We start from the raw sequence: 23,081 nt of genomic DNA on the forward strand, positions 1-23,081 counted from the left end.
TGGCAGAGGGGAGGCCGCAGGAGAGGGGAGGCCGTGGGAAAGGGGAGGCCGCGGCAGGGGGGAGGCCATGGGAGAGGGGAGGCCCTGGCAGAGGGGAGGCCGCAGGAGAGGGGAGGCCGAGGCAGAGGAGCTTTGAGGAGCCGAGGCCGAAGGGGAGCGGGGAGAGGAAGCGGTTGAGCAGATGCTGCTGGAGGCCAGCAGCCGTCAGGCGATTGCCTGTTGTCTCCAGTACTATGGAACGGGGAGCACTCGCTGGTGCCCCCCAGGTGGGGACACCCAGCTTCTCTCTGCCTGGCGCTGCTGCCCTGGATCCCCAGGCCCTGGCCTGCCCACACCACCTGCCTTACCCATCATTTCTTCTGCCAGTGATGAGGATGCCCTCTCACCCCTGCACTGGCCTCTTTTTTTTTTTTCACTTATTTGTGCACACAGAACTGGGGTGCAGACCAGAGATGCAGGGGCAGTGAGAGGATCCACCAGAGACAGAGTGGGGAGCACAGCAGGCAGACTGACGAAGTCCACTGCAGAGGGGAGCAGCGGGCGGGTCAGGAGAGGTCTGCTGTGCCATGTGGTCACCTCCAGGGCGGGGATGGAACCAGCACGGAGGCGGCTGCAGCCAGCTTGCAGCGCTGCATCCCAATCTGTTGCGCCACCAGGAAGGGCCTGCACTGACCTCTTGACAGAGGAAACACCCGTTTGGCTCTACACCACCCCACCCAAAGTCAGCCCCATGCCTCCCCGCTTTCAGACCCCCGCACCCCTTAACCTGCCAGCTGTTGGATCAGTGGCAGGGCTGGTTTGCCCAGAGGGACTGGCGCGGTGGGCTAGGACCAAAGGCTCCCAGGCGGAGCAGAGCAGCGGCTTGGGGCGGGTGAGCAGGTGGAGGGCCAGCACGGTGTTCCCGCCACTAGGAGGCGGCGCTCAGGGCCCTCTGCCCTCCCACTGGGTCCTGGCAATCCTGCATTTCTTGTGTATCAGAACTAGGCTTGAACAGTGGCATGATTTCACAACTAGCCTTTTTTAAAAAGATGAAAAAAAAAAAAAAAAACAACCCTGATGGTGGCATTTGTAGCGTTTGCCAATTTCCATGGTGTAAATAAATGTTCCTTCCAGGCCTGCTTTCAAGCCATCAACTTGACGTCACTGAGTGTGGAGTCGGGGAGGGACATGCATGACTGGCTTCCCTGAGTAGGGACAGGCCGGCGCTGTGCACGCTGGGCCGGAGCCCCCTTGTCCATCGTCTCGCAGAGGCCGGCGACGTGGCCAGTCGCACCTACTAGGTGGAGTTCCTGCTTGAGGAGGGACACACAGAGGAGTGAGCCATGCACTACTTACTCACAGACTAAGGGAGGGCTCCGTCTCTGATGGAAGAGCAAGGCAAAGCAGAGCCGGTGGGCAGTGGGGGGCATCACGGGGAAGGCCAGGGCCCCGGCCCCCAAATGGAGAGATTCATAAGCATTCCTAACAAGAGGGGCGCTGAGTCTGGGTGGCATGGGCCAATGGCAAGAGATGTGATGAGTATGGAAAAGCTCAGGTCCGGGACCCGAGAGGAGTCCGGATTTTATCACGAAGGGGATAGGTTCCCAGCTAAGGTCTGAGGCGGGTCAGTGATCTGAGTGGGCTTGTGCTCTGTCACCAGTCCTCTGGATGGGGAAGCAGTGGGCGTAGAAGGGGGGACAGGAGGCTGCTGCAGTGGCCCACCAGTCCGTCCCCTACCTCTGCCCCTGGCTGGAGAGAGGAGAGGGCTAGACAGACCTGGCAGGTAGCTGATCTGCAGCATTCAACATCAGTTGGATCTGGGGGCAGGCGAAACTCCCACTTTTTTCCTGGGTTGGGAGTGCTAGAGCTGGAGCAGATTTGGCTGCTGGAGGCTGCTGGAGGCCACTGTGCAAGAGGTGCCTGCGGGAGGCCCTGATGTATTTCCAGCCAGTTGCTAGAGCCCGGAAAGGCTGTCTCGAGCCAGGAACCCCTCCACCGTGCCTGCAGTGGGGAGTAAGCCCCTCAGGAGGAGGCGAGGGAGCGGGGATGGGGTCAAGGGAGCCCAGAGGCATCTGGGTTACTGAGGACAGCGCCAGACTCATTGGAGGAGAGAGATGACTGCCTGTGGGGGGCGGGCTAGGGGCTGGCGGTTGGTGGTCGCTGGCCGTAGGAGGAGGGACGGTCCAGAGTAGATGACCTTTGGGGCAGGGGGAGGACAGGGAAGGGGATGACTTTGCTCATGTCTCAGGTTCTGGGTCCATCCTGTCACTCTCAATACATGTCCAGAGAGGGTTTCTATTTATAAGCCAGTGAGGTCGACTGTTGATGGCGAGGGAAACTGGGGGTGGGTAGGAATGGGGCAGGGAGAGTCCGGATGTGCCAGGTCTTAACTTTTGAGGGAATTCACTATCTGTTTGTAATTTTCTGAAAGCTGGAAGCTCTCGCCTCAAAAATAAACACAAGCATAAATACCAAATGTGGGCTTTGAGGACCAGGCTTCTGTGGGCACCTCCTACCCAAGCCCTACACCTTGGGTCCCCCGAGAGTCCCTGACTTCCAGGCAGAGAAGCTCTGGTTGTGGAGCTGGGGCTGGGGGGTCAAGCAGGACTCCAGGAGATAATTCTTTTCCAGCTTTCCTGGCCCCAGACTCTCAAAAGGTCTCAGGATGTGGGTGGAGAAAGGAGCTGCTGGAGATGGTGAGCCCAGGGGTGCTCACAGTCCTTCAGGCGTCCTCTGCGTCCAGGCTCCATTTCGACCAACACAGGACGCACGCTCTGTGCCCAGCACTTAAAATAGCAGACTAGGAGGGCAGGGGAGGGCTGGGGATGTGCCAGAAGCCCCCCGAGACACTTGGGTTCTGATGGGGAGTCCTTCCCCTTCATGGACGATTATGCTCGACGCCATGAGAGAGGCCTGCAGGAACAGAGGGGGCACAGGCCCAGGTTGGGGACTCAGAAGGGTTTTGGAAGGAGGCGGCTTTTGAGAGGGGCCTTGGAAGATGAGGAAGGTTGGCAGCAGGGCTTCAGAGCAGAGGGGGCCAGGAGGAAGGGTTGGGACGATTCCCACAGCTGGGCCTGAAAACACGCAGGGTGTCATGGGACCCTCTGAAGGACAGTCACTTCGTGTCCCCTCCCCCAAGTGTCTGAACATTAGTGACGTGAGTCCAGCCGTGTGGAAGGAGACTGGTGCTTCTGGTAGGTGCAAGCTGGGTGAGGGGAGGGCCTGGAGGCTATTTCTGTCCTTAGATCAGAGGCAAGGGGCCCCCAAGTTTGGTGCTCGTGGGACAACGAGGGTTGGAGGGACAGCAGCTCCCTTGGCAGGGTCTGTGGGCCCAGCACCTGCTGCTGAGGGAGGGACAGGCAGGAAGCTTAGATAACCCCATGGCTCCAGGAGTGATGGAGCCGAGAAGTCGGGAAGGAGCAGGTTTGGAGGGGAGGTGAGACGTTGCTGTGGACGTGCTGAGTTGGAGCTGGCCAGAGGCCACTGGTGAAGGCTGGCAGGCAGGCAGGCCTTGGCGCTCCTGGGGCGGGGCCAGAGGCTTGGGGGGAGATTGTTTAGTGTCCTCTACACCCCAGTGACAGCTGGAGAGGTGGGAGTGGGGGCGCGCAGGGGGGTGTGGCGGGGAGAAGTGGGGCAGACAGAAGTCTGAGGAATGTTGGCCTGGGGGGAGAGAGGCAGCAGGAGAGGAGCCCTGAGGTAGCTAGCACTGGCAGTGGGGGTGGGGGGCTGGCTGTGCAGCTGGCAGAGGTTCAGATGCTGCCCAGCAGCCAGTGAGAGGAGGGCTGGGAAGAAAGTCGTGGAGGAGCGGGGGAGTTGGGCCTGAGGTTCAGAGGTAAATGGGCCTGATTTGCCATGAAGGCCCCTGCAGAGGGAGGTCTGGGGAAGTCTGGAGAATGGAGGGAACAGGGGTGGTACCAGCCCCACAGAGCCTGCAATGAGCACCGGTGGAGGTACCGATGGAGGCCCTCCAGGAGTGGACTTCAGGGTACTTGAGGGAGGGCAGTGATGCCCTGAGGAAGCAGCTTGGGGGTGAAGATGGGGGCTGGAGAAAGGGTGGAGGTTTGGGGTGGCTCCTCGGGGAGAGAGGTGAGAGGCGCAAGGGGACCTTGTGGAGAGGCCCAGAGCAGCCAGGGCCACCGGCCAGCCCAGTCACACAGCTTCGTGACCAGCAGTGCCCACCCGTGTGACAGCCTCGGCAGTGTGGGCACTTACTGGCCGAGGGCAGCCGTCCAGCCGTCCCCGGTGGGCTCTGGGCTGAGGCTGTCCTGCTGGTGGGAGGTAGGGACAGACTGTAGCTCCAGAATGTTAAGTGCAAGGCTCTGGTGTTGCTGTCTGCAAGCAGAGTGGGCGCTCTGGGGGCCCGGCACCTACTTAGCGTGCACGTTTACATGTGTGGCCTTGGGGGGCCTGAGGGAGATGGCGGGGAAGGGCGTGAGCCCCTGGTTGGGAGGCCCAGTGGCATGAGGGGCTGAAGGCGACACGCTCAGAGAGGCTCGTGCCAAGCTGGAGCACCGCCGCGGTGGAGCAAGGCCATGATCTAGACGCTGGGGACCCTGGAAGCCGCTGCCACCAGCTGTCCCCGACTTCCCTCACCTCCCTAAGACTCCCCTCCCACTGGCCCAGTGGCCCTCCAGGCCCTCCCCGCTTGGGTATGTGGGAGCAGCCGAAGGACAATCAAAAGCAGAGGTGAGGCGAGTGGAGCAGTCAGAATGGGGAGCAGAGGCATCAGGCCCGCGGGACAGCTGGGACTTGAGCTGTGGGGGTGGGCAGGTGCCGGGCGCTCACTCAGCTCTGGCCTGCTCGCCCACCCCCTCTTGCTCTGCCCTGTGACAGGCTCTGTCTGCGGAGCGGTGCTCAGGCTTCCGCCTGGACGGCTGCAGTATCCCCTAATTGGTCTCGTCTCTCCGAGCAGTCCCCACGCTGCCACCACTGCAGCCAGATTAATCTTCTTAACACAACATATGCGTGTCTCCACCCTCCCCGCCCTCCAGGCAGCATCCTGGTCAGAGGCCAGTCCGGCTGAGTGGTAGAATGGGGTCGAGGTTGTACTGCCTGAACCTCCTGACCTTGCAGGCCTGTCTCCCACTGGCCACCTACCCTCTGGCCCAGCAGGCCCTAGACTCTCTCGGCCCTGGAGCGGGCCCTGCTCATCCCCTCTGCCCCCCGCGGGGCCACCCTCTGTAGGAGGCCTTCCCCAATGGCCCAACGAACCCAACCGAAGCCGAAACTCCGGGGGCCCCCGGGGGTTGCCCCAACAAGGGAACCGGCGGGACCCTTCAAAGCCCGCCCGCCACGTGTGAGACCTGCTTCCACTGTCAGTCCACACAGGGCCCGGGCTCACGGCTCTGGGCTTGGCAAGCTGACAGGCTTCAGCGCCTTCAGTTCTGCAGAGCAGCTTTGCGGTGAGGTGCTGGTACTCTGTTTAACAGGAGAGGCCACTGGGGATCAGAGAGGTTAAGAGACCTGCCCAAGGTTACACAGGTAGAAGTTCTCAGATTTGGCAGGCCTCCCGGTCCAGGTTCAGCACCCCCTTTCTGTGAGCAGCATTCTGTACACCCGTAACCACTTCAGGGGTTAGTTGATAGGGTGCTAATGGGCTTCAGGGGGGTTCTGGTGCTGCGAATATTGAGCAGCTGACCTTGGGCCACAGTTGCTCCAAGGCGAGCTTCACTTAGTATCCGCACAGAGAGGGAAGCAGGTACCTGCCGCCTGGGCCTGCGCGTGTCTGCTTGACCGCTGGGTGTGTGGTGGCCTCAGCAGCACAGGGAGAGGCCGAGGAGGCGTAGATGGACCCGGCCCTGAACCTCTCTCAGTGAGCAGCGTGACCCCCACCAGGCGTACCCCACACCCTCAGCCTCGGTGTGCCGCTGTCTGGGAGCCCTGAGTGGCTGTCTGGGGCAGAGAGGATCGAGTCCTGGGAGAAGAGAAGGTGCTTGGGCAGCGTGACGTGGGAGGCCACGCGCAGCCATGGATGCCCGCCCGCCCACGGTCGCTGCAGTGACCGTGATCATGGCTCTGGTCCCTGGGGCGGCTGTGTTGCTAAGATTGTGTCTCTGCGTCCTCGTCTGTATTTGCAGAACATTCCCAGCTCCAATTTAGTAACTTGGACAGACCTGGCTGTCTGAGAAGGAGGGTTTTTTCCCCATGGACCGCGGGGTTCCTGGAGTCCCAGGGGGGAGAGGCATTGCCCGAAATGTGTGCGGCCGGGAAAGGGGGAGACCTAGGAGAGTGGCCGCCCGCCTCCCAGGCCTTGTCCAGCCCGCAGCCACTGACCCTGCTGCTCGGGGCTCCAGCCTTTGCTGTCCCCCTCCATGAGCACCTCTGATGCAGGCTGCGGGGAGCCCGCCCCATCTGTCTTGGAGGCCCTTGGTTGGCGTTTCCCTGAGTGCAGACTGTTCCCAGCCCCGTCAGTAACATCAGGAAGCGGTGGGAACACCCTCCCTGGACATGCCTGGCAGCTGCTGTACTTTCTGGAATCACTGGTCCAGTGAATACCTGCTCCTCATAACTACTTCGCTTTAGTTTCTTTTTAAAAACCTTAAAAAAGGTTAATATTAAAATATTAATTTTCCTTTTGGCAGCTTCTTTTGAGGTAGAATGTATAGGCCATAAAATTCACCCGCTCGCCTCAGCTGCATCTGTGTTCACGTGAAATACGATTTTATAGACGTTCGAAGGCACGTTATGCGTTCAGTCCAGCCGCGTGTCTGGCTTCCCTCGCTGCCACTGGGGGTTCGGATCCCCACTGTCTGGTGTTTTCGGAGTCAGAGCAGGGTTGGCACTGGGGCCCACTGCCTGGCGCTCCGCCCTCACCACCTCTGGCCCTCTGCTCCTCCGGTCAGCGAGGCTGTAGGGTGTTGTGTGGCTGGCAGGACGCGCGGCTAGCCGGGAGCCGAGCCGGCTGGCCCGGGGGAGCAGCTTGGCGGTCTCTGTGGCCCTTTCGCCACTGTCTGCACCTGGGCGGACTCATGGTTGTGTTTCTTCTCTGTGGCCCCATTTGCTAGCTCTGGGGCAGCACCTTCATCCCCTTTAGCAATCTTGGGGCAAAGACTCAATGCAGATCTGCTGGGTGAATGGGCAACACCACACCACACCAGTTGCTCACTCTGGCAGCGGCCTCTCCGCTCCACCCCCTGGCCCCCGCTCTGCCCCCACCTTTGCCTTTGAAAAGATCCAGGCTGGGATTGAGAGAATCCCTCCCTCAGACTGGACATTGTCCTCCGAATGGCTCTTGCCTGCTGGTCAGAAGACCCGTCCTCCAGCCCACTCCCGCTGGAGTGGCCAACAGGTAAGGTCCACTAGGTGATGCCCAGGGACTGGCTCCAGGCTTGGGTGACCAACCCGAACAGCCAGCCAGACGAGACACCTTGGTGATCAGGGGACTGATGGACAGAGTACATTGGTTGTCTATTTAAGATAAATTCACTGAGTGTCTACCATGTACCTTAGACTTTCGATGAGTAAGAAGCCCCATGGGTGGGCAGTGGCTCCCTGGAGCCAGTCATATCTCACTCTGCATTCTCAGCCTTCAGCCACGCCATTCCCTCCCTTTCTCCCCAAGGGGCTCATTCCTTGTGCTCAAAGGTGATTCGAGCACCCTCACCTTTCTCTTGCCCTGGAAAGACACCACCACCCTTCAGAGTTCATCGAAGTGCTGCCTCCCCACTAAGGCTTGGCTACCCTCCCTCACCCTCTCACCCCTGAACTCCTGGATGTACTGTCTGGATAACTTATTTTGTCATAGAAGCATCTCAGGCCTCTTGTAGTTATTCAGCTGTTTTGTGTGTGTGCAACTTGTTTCTAGCTAGAAGCTGAGTCCTGGGAGGCAGGGGGCATGGCTGGCGTATTTCTACAGCGCCTTTAATACCTGGTAGATGTCTAGGCATTCAGCAGGCGCTTAACATTGAAAGGAGGGGGAGACAGTGAACTGAAATAGCAGATGAGCTGGTTTGACATAGCTGTGATGTCCTTCCTTGGTCCCAGCCCCAAACCCTGGATAAGAGCGTAACAATAATTATTTCTGCTGCTTTATGCTTGGTCACACAGGCAGAGACGCTTGCGGAAGGGCTGACAGCAAGATCAGATAGGCTGAGAATTACCCAGGTATTCTAGTGTAAGGTCGAGGCTCCAGGGGCCTCCTCGGTGAAGCCCCTCTTGGGGCCCCCATTCTGTCCATCAGCCTGTGTGTGTGCGCGAATGTGTTGGTGTGTGTGCACGTATATGCTTGTTTGTGTGCGTGTGTGTCCAGAAGGACGGAGTGTAGCCAGAGGTGCCGAGAGAAAGTGGCCACGTCCAGAGCGTAGCGGATTCGCACCTAAGACTTTCCTGTGGCTGTGTGACTGGGTGTGTGCGTAAGGCCTGGGTGGTGCCTTCCGAAGTAACCGGCACCCCGTGCTGCTGGCCTTGCTGGCTGAGCTTACACAGCAGCCCGATGAGTCTGGGCACTCCAAGCCAGAGGCAGGCAGAACCCTTCGCGGGCCTCCCGCAAAACAGACCGGGAGCTGGGCAGGGGGCGGGGAGGGTTTGGGCTGCCCCGAGTGCATTTTCTCATGGACCCTCCCCAGGAGCCTGAGCACCCAACATGCCACCCCCCCTTAAGCTTGCTGTGTGGCGCCTGTCCCTGGGCGCCATGTTGGGGAGGGGTGGCAAGGGCTGCCCAGGGACAAGTCACAGCTGCTTCCTGCCCCACCCCGCCCTCCAGCCCGAGGAGCTCACCAACGCGCTGGAAATCAGCAACATCGTCTTCACCAGCCTCTTTGCCCTGGAGATGCTGCTGAAGCTGCTGGTGTATGGTCCCTTCGGCTACATCAAGAACCCCTACAACATCTTTGATGGCGTCATTGTTGTCATCAGGTATGGTGTCGGCTCCTCTCTGCTGTCACGCAGCCTGTCTCCCTGGGGTGGCAGGGTCTGAGTAAGGCCACCCCCACTCCATGGGGACACTCCGCCCCACCCCCACGCACCATCCCACCCCCTCCCTCAGCTCCAGCTCGCTCACTCTGAACTTGGCCTCACCTCTCCATCCGCCAGGGCAGCTCTGCCATCTCCCCTCCCCCCTGCCCTCCACCTCATGCAGGTCTGGGGTAGCTAAGAAGCAGAGAGCTGGCTTTGGTGAGGACCGGGAAGAATGTGAGGCCCAGCCAGCTGTCCCTACTTGTAAAGGGCTTGGAAACCATCGAAGACAACACATCTCGCTTTAGGGTTTCCAAGACCTTGGGAAAGTGCTGTGTCCTCCCTGGCCTAGGGCCAGGAGAATAACTTTATTGCTTTTTGGAATTGGCTTTCGATTTCATTAGATGAGAACAAAGCAAATATTCCATAACTGGGTGCTGTTGTATTGGCCAGATTTGGGCAGAGGGCTGTCTGCTGCCAGGCTGTGATACCTGGCCTGGATTTGTGGGGGGAGGGGGCTGGAGCTGTCACCCAGAGCCTGACCATCTCAGAGGCTCCTGTCTGGCCGCCCGAGGGCCCGTCTGTGTCCCACTTTCTTCTGTCATGCTGGACAGTCCAGTCCTGCAGGTGCTGCTGGGCTGTCTCAAGGGGAGGGACGAGAAGGCGAGCCTGCAGCGGGCTCAGGCGACTGCTCCCCTGCAGCGTGTGGGAGATCGTGGGCCAGCAGGGGGGCGGCCTGTCGGTGCTGCGGACCTTCCGCCTGATGCGGGTGCTGAAGCTGGTGCGCTTCCTGCCGGCGCTGCAGCGGCAGCTCGTGGTGCTCATGAAGACCATGGACAACGTGGCCACCTTCTGCATGCTGCTCATGCTCTTCATCTTCATCTTCAGGTGAGGGCAGGGGCGGCATCGCTGCCAGCTGGGAGAAGGCCCCAGGGGCCGAGGGTGCCGGGTGCTGAGCTCATCACCGGCTTCTCGTGTCTCTAGCATCCTGGGCATGCATCTCTTCGGCTGCAAATTTGCTTCCGAGCGGGATGGGGACACGCTGCCGGACCGGAAGAATTTTGACTCCCTGCTCTGGGCCATTGTCACCGTCTTTCAGGTTGGAGATGGAGATGGTAGCGGGGCTGGATGGAGGGCCGGGCAGGGTGCCCTGGGTTGGGGCTCTGATTCCCATCCTCTGCCTGCAGATCCTGACCCAGGAGGACTGGAACAAGGTGCTCTACAATGGCATGGCCTCCACATCATCCTGGGCTGCCCTTTACTTCATCGCCCTCATGACCTTCGGCAACTACGTGCTCTTTAATCTGCTCGTGGCCATTCTGGTGGAGGGCTTCCAGGCGGAGGTAACCCCCTGCCTGCAACAATCCATTCCCAGGAGGAACCGACTGCCCGGCTTGAGCTGTCGTGGCCCAGGAGGTCCACAGGAAGTGCCCTTCAGACTAGGCTGGGGGGCCAAGGGGTAGGAGACTTGGGGGCAGGAGACAGGTTGGTGGCATGGGGTCACTGGGTTCCAGGCTCGCTGCTGAGAGCGCTTTCCCCTCAAAGGCAGCTAGACTCTTCCCCAGAGGGCTGAGGAGACAAGGGTTGGCCAGAGTGTAACTGGATCCCTGAGGCAGGGACTCCCCGGGCCTTCAGAGTGGGGCCCTCGGAGCCCAGAGTGGGGGAGGCTTGTGTGCAAGTCATCTGAGCTCTGACTGAGCTGATGAAGATGCCACCAGAGCCCAGACAGGGCTGAGCTGCCCAGGGTGAGAAATGAGCCCAATTAGCAGCGGGCATGGCAGAGAGGAGCGTCCTATTTCCAGCCCGAGCTTCATCACCTTCGTCACAGGCAGCGTCATCAATTAATATTGATTTACATTGATCCTGCCCTCCATGCCAGGGCCCCTTTTCTGCCCAAAGAGCTGCACCCGCTTCTCACTCTCAGCTCTGTTCCTCATCCCACTGAGCCCCAGGCCCACCCCAGTATCTTGCACCTGGCACAGAGCAGGTTGACCCAACCTAGAAATGCTCCAGATTGGCAGAGAAGCTCTTGGTCCAGTTCTCTCCGGGTGACCCGGATGGAAACTCCCGCTGCGGCCTGGTCTATAAATACCCGGCACACGGTGGAAAAACAAAAATCTATTTTCTGACTCTTTTCCAGCCCTGCGAAGGAGGGCTGCTCCCCACGGGTCGGGCTGGGCTGGTGGGGTGTGGATGCCTCTGTCCCACACTGCACTTGTCTTTTCCACTCCTGTTGTAATTCTGCCATTATCTGACATCGTACTCCCTCCCCTCTGGCACAGAGGGTAGCTGATGGGGAGGAGGGGAGAGGTGGCCCTGCCTTTGGTGGGGGCTGGACCTCCTTGAGGAGGGAGGGACACTGGCACTCTCACTGGGACAGGACACTTATTTGGGGGTCCCCAAGGTCTCACAAGCTCAAAGGGTGCCCCCCATGATCCCACACAAGTCTAAGTGGGGGGAGGCCCTCAGCCCCTTGCAAACCGCACCTCCTGATGGCTAAGAGTCCTCAGAAAATTTCTGTGAAACTGGAGGGAAATGGCCATTCAGCTGCCCAGCAGCGGCAGCCTTGGAGGTGCCTGCAGACAGCCCCCTCCCCACCTCCAGGCCCTTTCTGCAAACACCTTGTTAAATTGAGTGTCGCTGAGCTGGCCTGGTTGCTAGGCAGCAGCAAAGTCTGCGTGTGGGAACAGAGAGCAGCCTGGCCCGCCAGCCCGGCCTGGTCACTCTGGCCCTACCCGGCCTGAAGAGGTGGTCAGGGCCTGGTGGCCACATCCTCCTAAACCTTCTGAGCCCAAGTGGCTGTAGGACAGTGGCTGTAGGGTCTCCCTTAAGGAGTGATGCACCAGGCCTGGGTGGGCTGGAGAAAGGATTTCAGCACCAACCCCGCTCCCAGGCGGTGTCATGGCGCTACAGTCCTCTGGGTCTGCCTGAGGGTCTGGCCCGCTGTGCCCTGTCCTGAATGTGGTGGCCAACACCTAGCTGGAGATGAGGTCACTCAATGCCGGTGACCTGGCCACCTCCAGAGGCACCTGCCCTCTCCTGTGTGGAGGTTCAGGGGGCTGCACACATAGCTCCAGGAGCTCTGCAGTAGTGCTGGGGAGACTGGCTTTGTGGTCATGATGACCCGCTTTTTTGCAAAGGGGCAGTGCACCTCAGTGGAGGCAGTAGGGGCCTCCCCCCTCCTTTTACTGAGTTGCAGCAGCAGCAGGAGGCCTTGAGGGTGGCCCCCTGCTGGCCTGGTAACCCTGCCAGGAATTAGGAGGGCCCCCGTCCCCCCACCCCCCGGGGATGGGCCTGCTCAGCTGTTGATTTCCTGACTTGCAGGGAGCAGCACCCTGAATCCCTGTATATTTATCATCCGCACACTTAATTAAATGAACAGACAGCAGGCCCGGTATGGGGCCATTAACTGATACAGAAAACATCATCACTGTCATCCCACCGTTACTCGTCACGTCCCATCCCAGTCGGACAGCTCAGGTTTGGAGGGACTGGGGCCCACGGACGGGTCAGGAGGCCTGTTCTTGCTGCGGTCTTTCGTCTCTTCCTTGCCTCTCACTCCACTCGAGTCTCCTTCCCATATCTGCCCATTTCCACGCCTGCCACCTTGCAGCCAGGGAGAGCTGAGCTGGAGCTGCCCATCGAGACCCCACGCGCCTCTTACGCTCTGTATGTCTTGGGGTGGTTTCTTGGAGCCCCCAAACAGCAGAGGCCTCCCCTGGGAAGGTGCTCGCGGTGGCTACTGGCCGCCTTGCGGAGAATCCCGCCAGCGGGTGAAGCGGCTCCAGAGCACCTGGCACACCCCCAGTGACAGCTGCAGGGTTACTGGGGGCTCCTCCGCCTTTCCTGCCCTGGTCCCCATCTTTGTGGCCTCTGTGTCACCCTTCAAATTCCTTCTGGCCTGAGGGCCTGCGGTTGAATTCTGGAAGGCCATTCTGTCCTCTTTCTCCCCCGCCCTCCGTGTCTCGTTTCCCCCCTCCACCCGCCCCCTCCCACTGGTTCGCTCCCCTCTTTTTCTTCACCCTCTTTCGACACTGCTGATGTTTGAAAGCCCGAGCGCCTGTGACCAGCGCCCGTCCCCTGCCTCCCCCTCTCCCTGTAGGAAATCAGCAAACGGGAAGATGCGAGTGGACAGTTGAGCTGTATTCAGCTGCCTGTCGACTCCCAGGGGGTAGGTACTCGGTCCTGAGCCGGCATGCCCCGTGCCCGAGCCCCGTGCACCTCCACTCCGCCTCCGTGTCTCTGTGCTCGTGTTCACGCTCAGCTACTGTGCACCTGTGGTAGCCATGGTGGTCATTGATGTCGTGAGGTTTGCTTCGATTTTAAGTCCCTTCCCCTCAAGGACCTCGAGGTCCTTCCTGCCTCTGCCGCCATCCACCTCAGGGGCGCCACTCCCATCGCTGCCTGACCGGTGACGGGGGGAGCAGGAAGGGACTTAGAATCCTCTGTGTGACCGTCTCGTGTGCGTGCCTGTGCTGAGGTCCCCAGGAGTCTGAACTGTCCGGCCTCAGCAGAATATCAATCCATGGCCGTGGCCCGTTCCCCTCTTCCTCTCCCCTCCCCTTTGCCCCCGAGCCCCCCGTTGGAGACCCCACAACCTGTCTCAGCTCAGGAGTCTTTGGAGAAGAAAGTGGGGGTGGTCGCTCTTACCGGGTTTTTAAATCACTTCCCAGCCTCTGGCCCTTTAACCGCCCAGGAGGTGCAGCTGGTATTTTGGGGTGAGCCTCTCCTCTGCTCCCCACAGCCTGCTGTTTCCTGCACTGGCACCGGAATTCAGGGCGAAGCCAGGATTCCTGTGGGACCCCATGGTGCCGCACATCCCGAGCAGCCCCCCGGAGATCCCACTTGATAATTAAAGGCCTCGTTAGGGATGTAAACGGAGTTAATGAAAATGATCCCCTGAGATGCCAATTACGCAATATTTATGTTCTTATCAAAAGTAGCAATCAAATATTTTTTTTAATAACTTCTTAAGGAGAAGTATGTAATTACTAGGGAACCTACTGACCTGCTAAGAGCGAAGGAAAAACTGTCCCAGAGACAGGCAGAGAGGTAAAAATGGGGCCAGGGCCAGCGGGGGTTGGGGACGCTGGAGAGAAACAGCAGACGGACTACAGCGGCATTCTTGGGCTGAGTCACTAGTCTGGGGTCTTTAATTTCCTTCCAGGGTCCCCATGTCTGAGACTGAGGGGGCGGCCACGGAGGGGAAGCTGGGGCATAGTGACCTCCCTGCAGCCCACCTACCTGCCATCCCCTCTCCCCTTTAGCCACTCTTGGGGCCAGCTCCAGCCTGGCTGGTTTTGCTGTGGACTCGGGGTTTGGTCTTCTCTTAGGTCTGGCTGGTGGGGGGCAGAGGTACCAGGCGCCCTAAGCGCCCGGGCCCCAAGCCTCTGGCCTGTGCCGGTGCATGCCTCGTGCCGTGGTCGCTGGTTCCTTGGCCTCTGTGTAGTGCGTGCGTGTGTGTGGAGACAGGGAGAGCTCAGTTCATCCCGCCCGCCATGCCTGGCCAGATGTCTAATGACCCACTGCTCCCCCACCCTAGGGAGATGCCACCAAGTCTGAGTCTGAGCCAGATTTCTTCTCACCCAGCCTGGATGGTGATGGGGACAGGAAGAAGCGCTTGGCCTGTAAGTATCTCCCCCAGGATGCAGCCCTGGCCGTGGCCATCCCTGCGTGGACTCAGGATCACCCCCTTGCTCCCTCGCAGTGGTGTCCCTGGGAGAGCACCCGGAGCTGCAGAGGAGCCTGCTGCCACCTCTTATCATCCACACAGCTGCCACACCCATGTCCCTGCCCAAAAGCTCCAGCACCGGCCTGGCTGAGCCTCTGGGCCCGGGTTCCCGCCGCACCAGCAGCAGCGGGTCCGCCGAGCCGGGGGCAGCCCACGAGATGAAGTCACCGGTAGGGTCTGACGGTGGGAGACTGGCTGAGGCTGTGGGGATGTGAGGATGGAGGTAGGCAGGCCCGGGACACCTCTCGCCATGGGCTGGACCAGCCTCAGGGGCAGGGGGTGACCCTGAGGGCCAGTGACACCAGCAGGTGGACGTGTTCTAGTCTGGAGGCAAAGAGCAGGGTTCTGACCCTGTCTCTGCTGTTCCTAACCAAGTGAGACGCAACCTCCGAGCCTCCTCTGTAAAGTGGGGGACCCAGCCCCTTAATACCTCACCATGATTATGACCGACCCCGTCCACTTACTGAGTCTGTGCAGACGCTGTTCCAGACTCCACTTGAAAGGTTTCTACGTGCATTTAATCCACCACAGCCCAACGTGGTAGGAACCATTGTCACCCCCATTTTACAATGGGAGCCGAGTTTCAGATCACCAGAGAATTAGGTGGAAAATCCCGTGGTAAACAGCTGTCAGAACCAGCCTTTTCACCAGGGGGCTGCTACCGCCACGTTCTTGCCGTTCCTGTGTTCTGTCTCCGGCTAAATGAGGAGTCGGCGCTGGTGTCATCCTACTTCACATGTTAGGAGACAAGCACAGAAAGGTTTAGTAACTTGTCCACGGTCACACAGCTGGCTACAGTGAGCCAGCAGGATCTGAGCCTCCATATCTGTGTGCTGTCAGGGAGGCTCAAGGCAGACAGGGTACCTGGGAGGGCATCTCAGGGCTGGCGGGTCCTGGCTGAGACCACCCTGTCCTCTCCTCACCCCCAGCCGAGCACCCGCAGCTCCCCACACAGCCCCTGGAGTGCAGCAAGCAGCTGGGCCAGCAGGCGCTCCAGCAGGAACAGCTTGGGCCGTGCCCCCAGCCTGAAGCGGAGGAGCCCGAGTGGGGAGCGGCGTTCCCTGTTGTCAGGGGAAGGCCAGGAGAGCCAAGATGAGGAGGAGAGCTCAGAAGAGGAGCGGGCCAGTCCAGCAGGCAGCGCTCGTCACCGCGGGGGCTCCCTGGAGCGGGAGGCCAAGAGCTCCTTGGACCTGCCGGACACCCTGCAGGTGCCCGGGCTGCACCGCACAGCCAGTGGCCGGAGCTCGGCCTCTGAGCACCAGGGCTGCAATGGCAAGTCGGCCCCGGGGCGGCCGGCCCGGACCGTGCGGCCTGAGGACCCCCCACTGGATGGGGACGACGACGAGGGCAACCTGGTGAGGCCCCTGCGGGTCCAGCGACCCCTCACCCTTGACCGTGAGGCCAGTCCCCAGCCTGGCCCAGGGCTGCACAACCCCTCTCCCCGCTTTATGGCATTCAAGGAGTTACCATCGTGCCTGCCCAAGCATCTCCAGGCGATCCTTGCAGCTGACCCCACAAAGCCCCTCTCTCCCACCACCCGCGCCCGCCCTGCTTGGCCCAGATGCTGGCCGAGCCTGGGGCTGGGCTCTGTGTCCTGGATATGGATGGTTTTGGGCAGCTCTGTATGAATCTTTCATGGCCCTCCCCCGTGACTCGGAAAGACCCATCACTCATCTCTCCAAATTGATGCCCTGCTTGTCCCCTTCTCTCATCTCCACCTCGTCACAAGCCCTGACTTCACACCCTTCCTGACCCAGGCACCTCCCCCCAAGCCCCTGCCGCCCTGTTTAACCCTGTGGGTAGGGCCCAGGGGCCTGGAAGCTCAGGGCTCGCGGGTGGGGAGGAGTCAGTGTCTCCTGTCCCAGGTGTATCTCTGCAGACAGTAGTGATGGGTACAGTGTTGATAATTCACGGGTCTTCCAAGCCCAGCAAGAAGGGAGGAAGGAGGGCAGGGGGTGCTGGGCTGGAGGAAGAGATGGGGAAAGAGGGAAGAGCTGCAGGGGGAGGGAGGGGAGGGCGTGAGAGAAGATGCTCTGGGGTGAGGGGCTTAGCGGGAGCCGGGGAGCTGGCCAGAGGGCTGGGCTCACGGAGTAAGGCCCAGGGAACTCCTTTGAGGGCCTGGCCCCGCTGACAGCCCTGTGGCCTTTCACAGAGCAAGGGGGAGCGGGTGAGAGCGTGGATCCGAGCGCGGCTCCCAGCCTGCTGCCGCGAGCGGGACTCCTGGTCTGCCTACATCTTCCCTCCCCAGTCAAGGTAAGCAGGGGCGGGCGGCCTGTCCTGCAGCCTGGCCTCTCCTTCTCCTGGGACATCATCCCACCACACGACCGGAGGTGCTAGCAGTGACCCTGGCCCGGAGGCGTGAGGGCAGGGTAGCAGGACTCGGCTGCCACCCGCCTGCCTCCTGAGCAGCTGCTGCCTGCCTCCGAGCAGGTTCCGCCTTCTGTGTCACCGGATCATCACCCACAAGATGTTTGACCACGTGGTCCTCGTCATCATCTTCCTCAACTGCATCACTATCGCCATGGAGCGCCCCAAGATCGACCCCCACAGCGCTGTGAGTCACCGGGACCAAACAGGTGGCTGTTGAGTGCCTGCTCGGTGCCAGGCCCCTCGGGGTTAGCACTCAGAGGTGCAAGCTGGGGGTGTGAGGGGGAGAGCCACTCCCTGGCCCCCACCCCTGCGGCTGGCCGCTCTCCTGCCTCCAGGTCCCTGTGGGATACACAGCCCAGCCAGGGGCAGGGGTGGACCCTGCCCCTTACCTGGGTGAAAGTGAGCTCTGTCCCACCCACAAGGGCCACCCAGACCTGCACCCATGGGGGGACGTCTCGCCCAGCCTGCTCGCCCAACAGTGCACTGCTGGAGAGGGAAGGCGCCCTTTGCCCTCTAGGGTCTGCCAGGTCACAGATAAAGTTCTTAGGAGCTTAGGGGAGATGCTGGTCACCCCTGCTTGCCTGTGAACCTGTCAGTCCTTCTCAGAGTGTAGGAGAAGCCAGAGGCCTGGGCATCTGGATCCGCTTCCAGGGGGCGTCTCGGCATGGGCCCCCCTGGTCGGGAGCTGACTCTTCCCAGCCTGGCATGTGGCTCCACCCCGCTGACCACAGTTTGGGTCCTAGAAGGGCGGGTAGCCGTGGCTCCTTCCCCAGTGGCATTTTGCACACTTCTTTGGAGGTATCCCCCCCTCCCCCCCCCCACGAGGCTCTCACACCATTGTTCAGATTTCAGCTCTGCAGAAGCTTCTGTTTCCCATTAGGGTGGGCTGCAGCCAGACCAGGGCTGGGGAGAGAGCCTGAGGAGTTGAGGGGCTGACCCAGGAGAGGAGCCGAGGGAGTGCAGGACTGGGCCCCCCAGGGTCTGAAGGGCAAAGGCTTATCTCCTCCTGCCACAGCCCTGCCCCAGAGCTCAGCTCCCGGTGGCCTCTCTCCATCTTCCCGCCCTGCTCCTCCATCTCGAGCTCCGTCATCATGCAGCTTCTCTCCTTCCTGTCTCTGTGCCTCACTCGCTGATGCTCGCACTCTGCCTGCGGCCTCTGCAGCTCCCTACACCCCTCTTGGCCACCCAGAGATGGAATTAGCCCTCAGATACCAGGGGACTGGGTCACCTCCTTTCCTGCCCTGCCCCAGAGGCTGCCTAGCATGAATACGAGAGTGAGCCAGCGAGAGTGAGCCAGCGAGTGAGCCAGCAGCCAGCGGCAGCCCCGCAGCCAGGCCTGCAGCTTGCCCTCCGGCTGGGCTCTGCTCGTTTCTGGGACACACAGCAGGAAAGCAAGAACTCGGAGAAGGGAGAAATGGAGGGTGGGGGTGGGGGAGGTCAGAGATCAAGTGAAATGCTGTCCTGGTTTTAAGAGAGGAATGGGGAATAGGGCTTGAGACAGGAGGCCCAGATGGCAGCACTGTGGCGGGGGTCACCACCTCTAGGCCACCTGGGGTGGGGGGCCAGGTCTCTCAGGGCTGGGCACGAGACTGTCCACAGCACAGCAAGGGAGTCAGGAGCTTGGCCCTGGCTGTGTGCGTGCGAGGGGGTTGCACGGCCTCGGAGACAGGGAGGTTTCTGAGCCAAACGTGGGAAACCCTTCCTGGCTGCGTGGCAGAGGCTGGCCCCAGGGCTCACGTCCCCAGCTCTTTGCAGAGCAGGCCCCTGCGGGCAACACCTGCCTGCTGTCTCTCTCGCAGGAGCGCATCTTCTTGACCCTCTCCAATTACATCTTCACCGCAGTGTTCCTGGCCGAGATGACAGTGAAGGTGACGGAGGGGTCCTCCTTCCTCGGTGTCTGGCGAGGGTGGAGGGCAGGGCTGGGGCCCCGGCGGGGTGGTAGGTGACACGGGTGTCCCTGTGGCTGCCCCCAGGTGGTGGCGCTGGGCTGGTGCTTCGGGGAGCAGGCGTACCTCCGCAGCAGCTGGAACGTGCTGGACGGGCTGCTGGTGCTCATCTCCATCATCGACATCCTGGTGTCCATGGTGTCCGACAGCGGCACCAAGATCCTGGGCATGCTGAGGGTGCTGCGGCTGCTGCGGACCCTGCGTCCGCTCAGGTGAGCCCCGCCCGCGTCCTCCTGGGGTGCTCCCTCCACCAGTGCTCCCGCATGGCCCCAGGGCCCCGTGACCTCGCTGCCTGGGACCTCTACGGGCACCCTTGCCTCTCACTCTGCGTAAGCCGTGGCCCCCGGAGTGTCCTTCCAGGGTGCCCCTCTCGGTGACACTGCCCACGTGGCATGCCCCTCTGGGGTACTGCACCCTGACCTTGTGCAGAGCTCGGTAGCAGGACCATGGGCAGGTGCCTTCTGCTGAGGCTCCTCAGGGAGGGCGCCCTCGGGTGACACTAGGCCCTCCTGTGGTAACAGACTCCCCTACCTCCAGGCCCCACTCAGGGTTCACACTTCAAGGGGAGCCATCCTGGCAGGAACTCCCCCCGCCCAGCCCCCCCCAGTAAGGCAGTTACTCCTCCCCCGCCCCAACCTAGAGCCAGAAGTTTCTAGGAATAATGAGCAGTGCTCCCCTGACCCTAGTCACCACCTCCCTGACTCCACCCTCCCTGCCTGCCCCACCTGCTCCCCACAAGTTTGTCTCCCTGTCCCCAAAACACGTGATTCCCTGGTGACGCCTCCCGGGAGTCCAGGCCCCACCCTGCGCTACCAGGCAGCGCCTTGACACCCTGGAGAGGGGATGGAGGTGTGGGCTTGGGGCATCTGCATCCCGGTGTGGGAGACTAGGAGGGGGCTCTGGGGACAAGAGGACACCCCTTCAGAATCCACAGTGAGGGACCAGAGTCGAGATGGGGGGTGGCAGCATACGTGGGGGAGCTCCGCGGGGTACCGGTGTCCCGGCCTGGTGACCCCCTCTAAAGCCCTTACCCCCGCCCCAGGGTAATCAGCCGGGCCCAGGGGCTGAAGCTGGTGGTGGAGACGCTGATGTCCTCCCTGAAACCCATCGGCAACATCGTGGTCATCTGTTGTGCCTTCTTCATCATTTTTGGCATCCTGGGAGTGCAGGTTTGTGAGGCCGGCTGGGAGCTGGGGGGAGCCTTCCTCTTGCCTGGATGCCGAGCAGGACCGGCCCCTGCTGCTGCTGCCTTTATTCCAGAAGGAATAAACGGGCGCTTCCCTTAGGCCCCTTTGCCTCCCGGGCATTTCACAGAAAACCAAGGACTCTGAAGAGGACTCCAGGGGAGCCAGGACGGCTGACGGCTTCTGGCCCTGACAGCCTCCGCCTGCCGGTCCTGCCCGGCCTCTTGCTCTGCCCGCGCACAGGCGCAGACGTTGGCCCTGGCCCACAGTCTGCTCAGGGATCCCCTCCCTTCCTTCTCCGCCTGAGCCGCGGGCTGCCGGCCAGGCCTGGGGATGCAGGGCCCAGACAGCTGGGCCAGGTTAGTGGCGTGCTGGCAGGCAGGCGGGTGCAGACCCCAGACGAGGCAGGAAGTGGGGCTGCTGGGGAAACTTGGCCTCTGGCCCAGGGAGGCAACTTGGCTTTGGAGGAAAAAAGAGCAGGAGCTGCCTGCAGGATTCAGCAGACGCCTCTGGGAGCGGGGAGCCCCTCTGCTGTCTTCCAGAGGCTCCCCACCCTAGTACCGCTGCTGTTTCCACCGCAGGGTAGACAGCTGGCGGGGTGGGGGGGGCAGCGGGGAGCTTCTGGGTGGCTACCCCCCTTCCCCTTAGCTTCCCGGGATGTCTTCTCTGCCCTGGGCAGGGGGCTGTTCTTGGTTTCCTAGAACTCTCTTGCCCCAGGGACCCGACTTGGGTACATTTGCCAAGGCCGTGTGCTGCTCTGCGTGCCCAGCGCCTCTTCATGTCCCTGGGTTCCCAGCCTGACTGGGTGGAGGGAGCCCCTGGGCTTCTCTGTGGATGTGAGTCTATGCCAAGGGCTTGCCGAGGCCCCTGGTCCTCCAGTCCCGCGGCTCCTTTCCCCACCGCAGTCGTGGCCCCGTCTGTCTGGCACAAGCTTTCAGCTTGAGACCCTTTCTGCCACTTACTGGTTCTGTGGTGTGAGCGAGTCAACCAACTTCCCGAGCCTCAGTTTTCCCAGCTGTAAAGTGGGTTTGGTACTGTCACGACCACACCCACCCGTCAACCAGAGCACTCAGCCCTCACCCCGGAGTATCAGATCAGTGGGTCTGGGATGCTGAGCGTTTGCATTTCTGGCACCCTCTGGGCAGAGCTGCTAGAACCACTGTCTCCCCCCTTCGAGCAGCGCCTCTCTCCTGCCCGTCCCCGTGTCCGCCCCCGCGCCTCCCCTCTCCTCCCTAGGCCTGCTTCAAGGAGCCCAGAAGAGGTGCCACCAGGGGAGGCTCCTGGCAGCTGCCCTGAACTGACTCAGGGTGAAGCACTCAGCTGGTGAAGCAGCCTCCTTCACCAACGCTATGCGGAGCTCCTAGGCTCCCGCCGGTGGGGGCCGAGGGGTTGTGGCGGTGGGCTGCCTGTGGCTTCCGCTCATGCATTTTTGTCTCCGGGTGTGTGTGCGTCCAGCTCTTCAAAGGGAAGTTCTTCGTGTGCCAGGGCGAGGACACCAGGAACATCACCAACAAGTCCGACTGCGCCGAGGCCAGCTACCGGTGGGTCCGGCACAAGTACAACTTTGACAACCTTGGCCAGGTGAGCCGGACTCCAGGGTGGGGGTGGTGGCAGGATCTGGGAGGACGCAGGCCCATCCTTAATGGCGCGTCAGGGCAGCTGGCTGGCCAGGGCCTCGGCTCCACCAGGGTATCTCCATGGGGGCTGTCATCAGGATGCAGTGAGGTGACAGTGGCTGAGCATGGTAGGGGAGCTGGCATGTTGTTAAGACAATTCTTTTTCTTACTTCACTTCCACGGAGGCAGAGAAATGTAGAAAATTAAGTAGCTTGCTCGTTTTGCCGGTTTGTTTCCCAAACCCGGATTCGGCTCTGGGGTCCCTGCTTTACTTGATTGAGATCAGAGGATCTGATTATTTCCCTTGACTCCCCAGACTTTAAAACCACCACGGGGGCCTGAAACAGTTTGTTCTCCTGGGGCGTGGAGTGTGACTCCAGCCTGACCTTTGAAGGGCTGGGGCTCCTTGAGCCGCTGTCAAGAGGTGCTGCGGGGGGAGGTGGTGGGTGTTTTGGTCCTTCATCATAGCTTCCCCCCTCTCTGCACCAGGCCCTGATGTCTCTGTTCGTACTGGCCTCCAAGGACGGCTGGGTGGACATCATGTACGACGGGCTGGATGCTGTGGGTGTGGACCAGCAGGTAGGGCCGCGGGTGGGCAGGAGCCATCTTTGGGCTCAGGTCCCTCAGTATGTCCTGACACCATGCATGACCACGCAGGCCCCGGACAGAAAGAGAGCAAGGCGCCTTGGCAGATTCAGAGGCATCACCTCTTACAGCAGAGGTTAGAACCGGTAGCCTGAGGGGCAAATCTGGGCAAGCTTTACTGGCTTGCAACATGTTTAAATGTTTTTTGAATTAGTGAGAAACATTTAAAAATTGGTGAATTTCACATGAAAATTGAGATTTTGGTCCTCTCAGGAGAAGTCAAAGATTTGAGGCATTTGGACTTGCATCCCCTCAGGGCAAGAATCAGCTGGAACAAAGAAGCAGTTGCCCCTTTTGGAGCCAACTCTTCATTTTGCCATAGTCTCCACTCCTCCCTACTGCCTGTCACCAAAAGATAGCCTTTCTTTACGTTGCCTGCTAACTAATGAGTATGCAAGCCCTGTCTTAAGGAGCCCAGGCTTTGGGGATGCACCTGAGTCTGTCACCCTCGGGCTGATGCCTCCACCTGTCCTTCCTGCTCCCTGCCAGCCCATCATGAACCACAATCCCTGGATGCTGCTATACTTCATCTCGTTCCTGCTCATTGTGGCCTTCTTTGTCCTGAACATGTTTGTGGGCGTGGTGGTGGAGAACTTTCATAAGTGTCGGCAGCACCAGGAGGAGGAAGAGGCCAGGCGACGGGAGGAGAAGCGTCTGCGGAGACTGGAGAAAAAGAGAAGGAGTAAGGAGAAGCAGATGGCTGGTCGGTAGTCTTTCC

General features: G+C 60.8%; 1 protein-coding gene across 28 annotated transcripts in view; it reads left to right on the forward strand.

The window, feature by feature from the left end:
• Positions 1-23,081, forward strand: part of CACNA1G (calcium channel, voltage-dependent, T type, alpha 1G subunit) — a 59,000-nt gene that overhangs the window by 19,095 nt on the left and 16,824 nt on the right. For 8 of the 28 annotated variants that reach the window (XM_004684343.2, XM_004684346.2, XM_004684353.2 and 5 more), the window contains exons 10-25: positions 8,681-8,832; positions 9,574-9,759; positions 9,856-9,970; positions 10,059-10,214; positions 12,974-13,042; positions 14,414-14,498; positions 14,579-14,772; positions 15,532-15,957; positions 16,755-16,855; positions 17,033-17,156; positions 18,772-18,840; positions 18,946-19,130; positions 19,961-20,087; positions 21,558-21,683; positions 22,208-22,297; positions 22,853-23,045. In XM_004684343.2, the coding sequence (XP_004684400.1) occupies positions 8,681-8,832; positions 9,574-9,759; positions 9,856-9,970; positions 10,059-10,214; positions 12,974-13,042; positions 14,414-14,498; positions 14,579-14,772; positions 15,532-15,957; positions 16,755-16,855; positions 17,033-17,156; positions 18,772-18,840; positions 18,946-19,130; positions 19,961-20,087; positions 21,558-21,683; positions 22,208-22,297; positions 22,853-23,045 (2,398 nt within the window). Of the gene's footprint in view, positions 1-8,680; positions 8,833-9,573; positions 9,760-9,855; positions 9,971-10,058; positions 10,215-12,973; positions 13,043-14,413; positions 14,499-14,578; positions 14,773-15,531; positions 15,958-16,754; positions 16,856-17,032; positions 17,157-18,771; positions 18,841-18,945; positions 19,131-19,960; positions 20,088-21,557; positions 21,684-22,207; positions 22,298-22,852; positions 23,067-23,081 lie in introns of all 28 variants that reach the window. The other 20 variants (XM_004684351.2, XM_004684344.2, XM_004684347.2 and 17 more) reach the window with 9 other exon arrangements.

The sequence above is a fragment of the Condylura cristata genome, unplaced genomic scaffold, assembly GCF_000260355.1.
Source record: "Condylura cristata isolate star-nosed mole 26May11 unplaced genomic scaffold, ConCri1.0 scaffold00017, whole genome shotgun sequence".
Taxonomy (NCBI): Eukaryota; Metazoa; Chordata; class Mammalia; order Eulipotyphla; family Talpidae; genus Condylura; species Condylura cristata.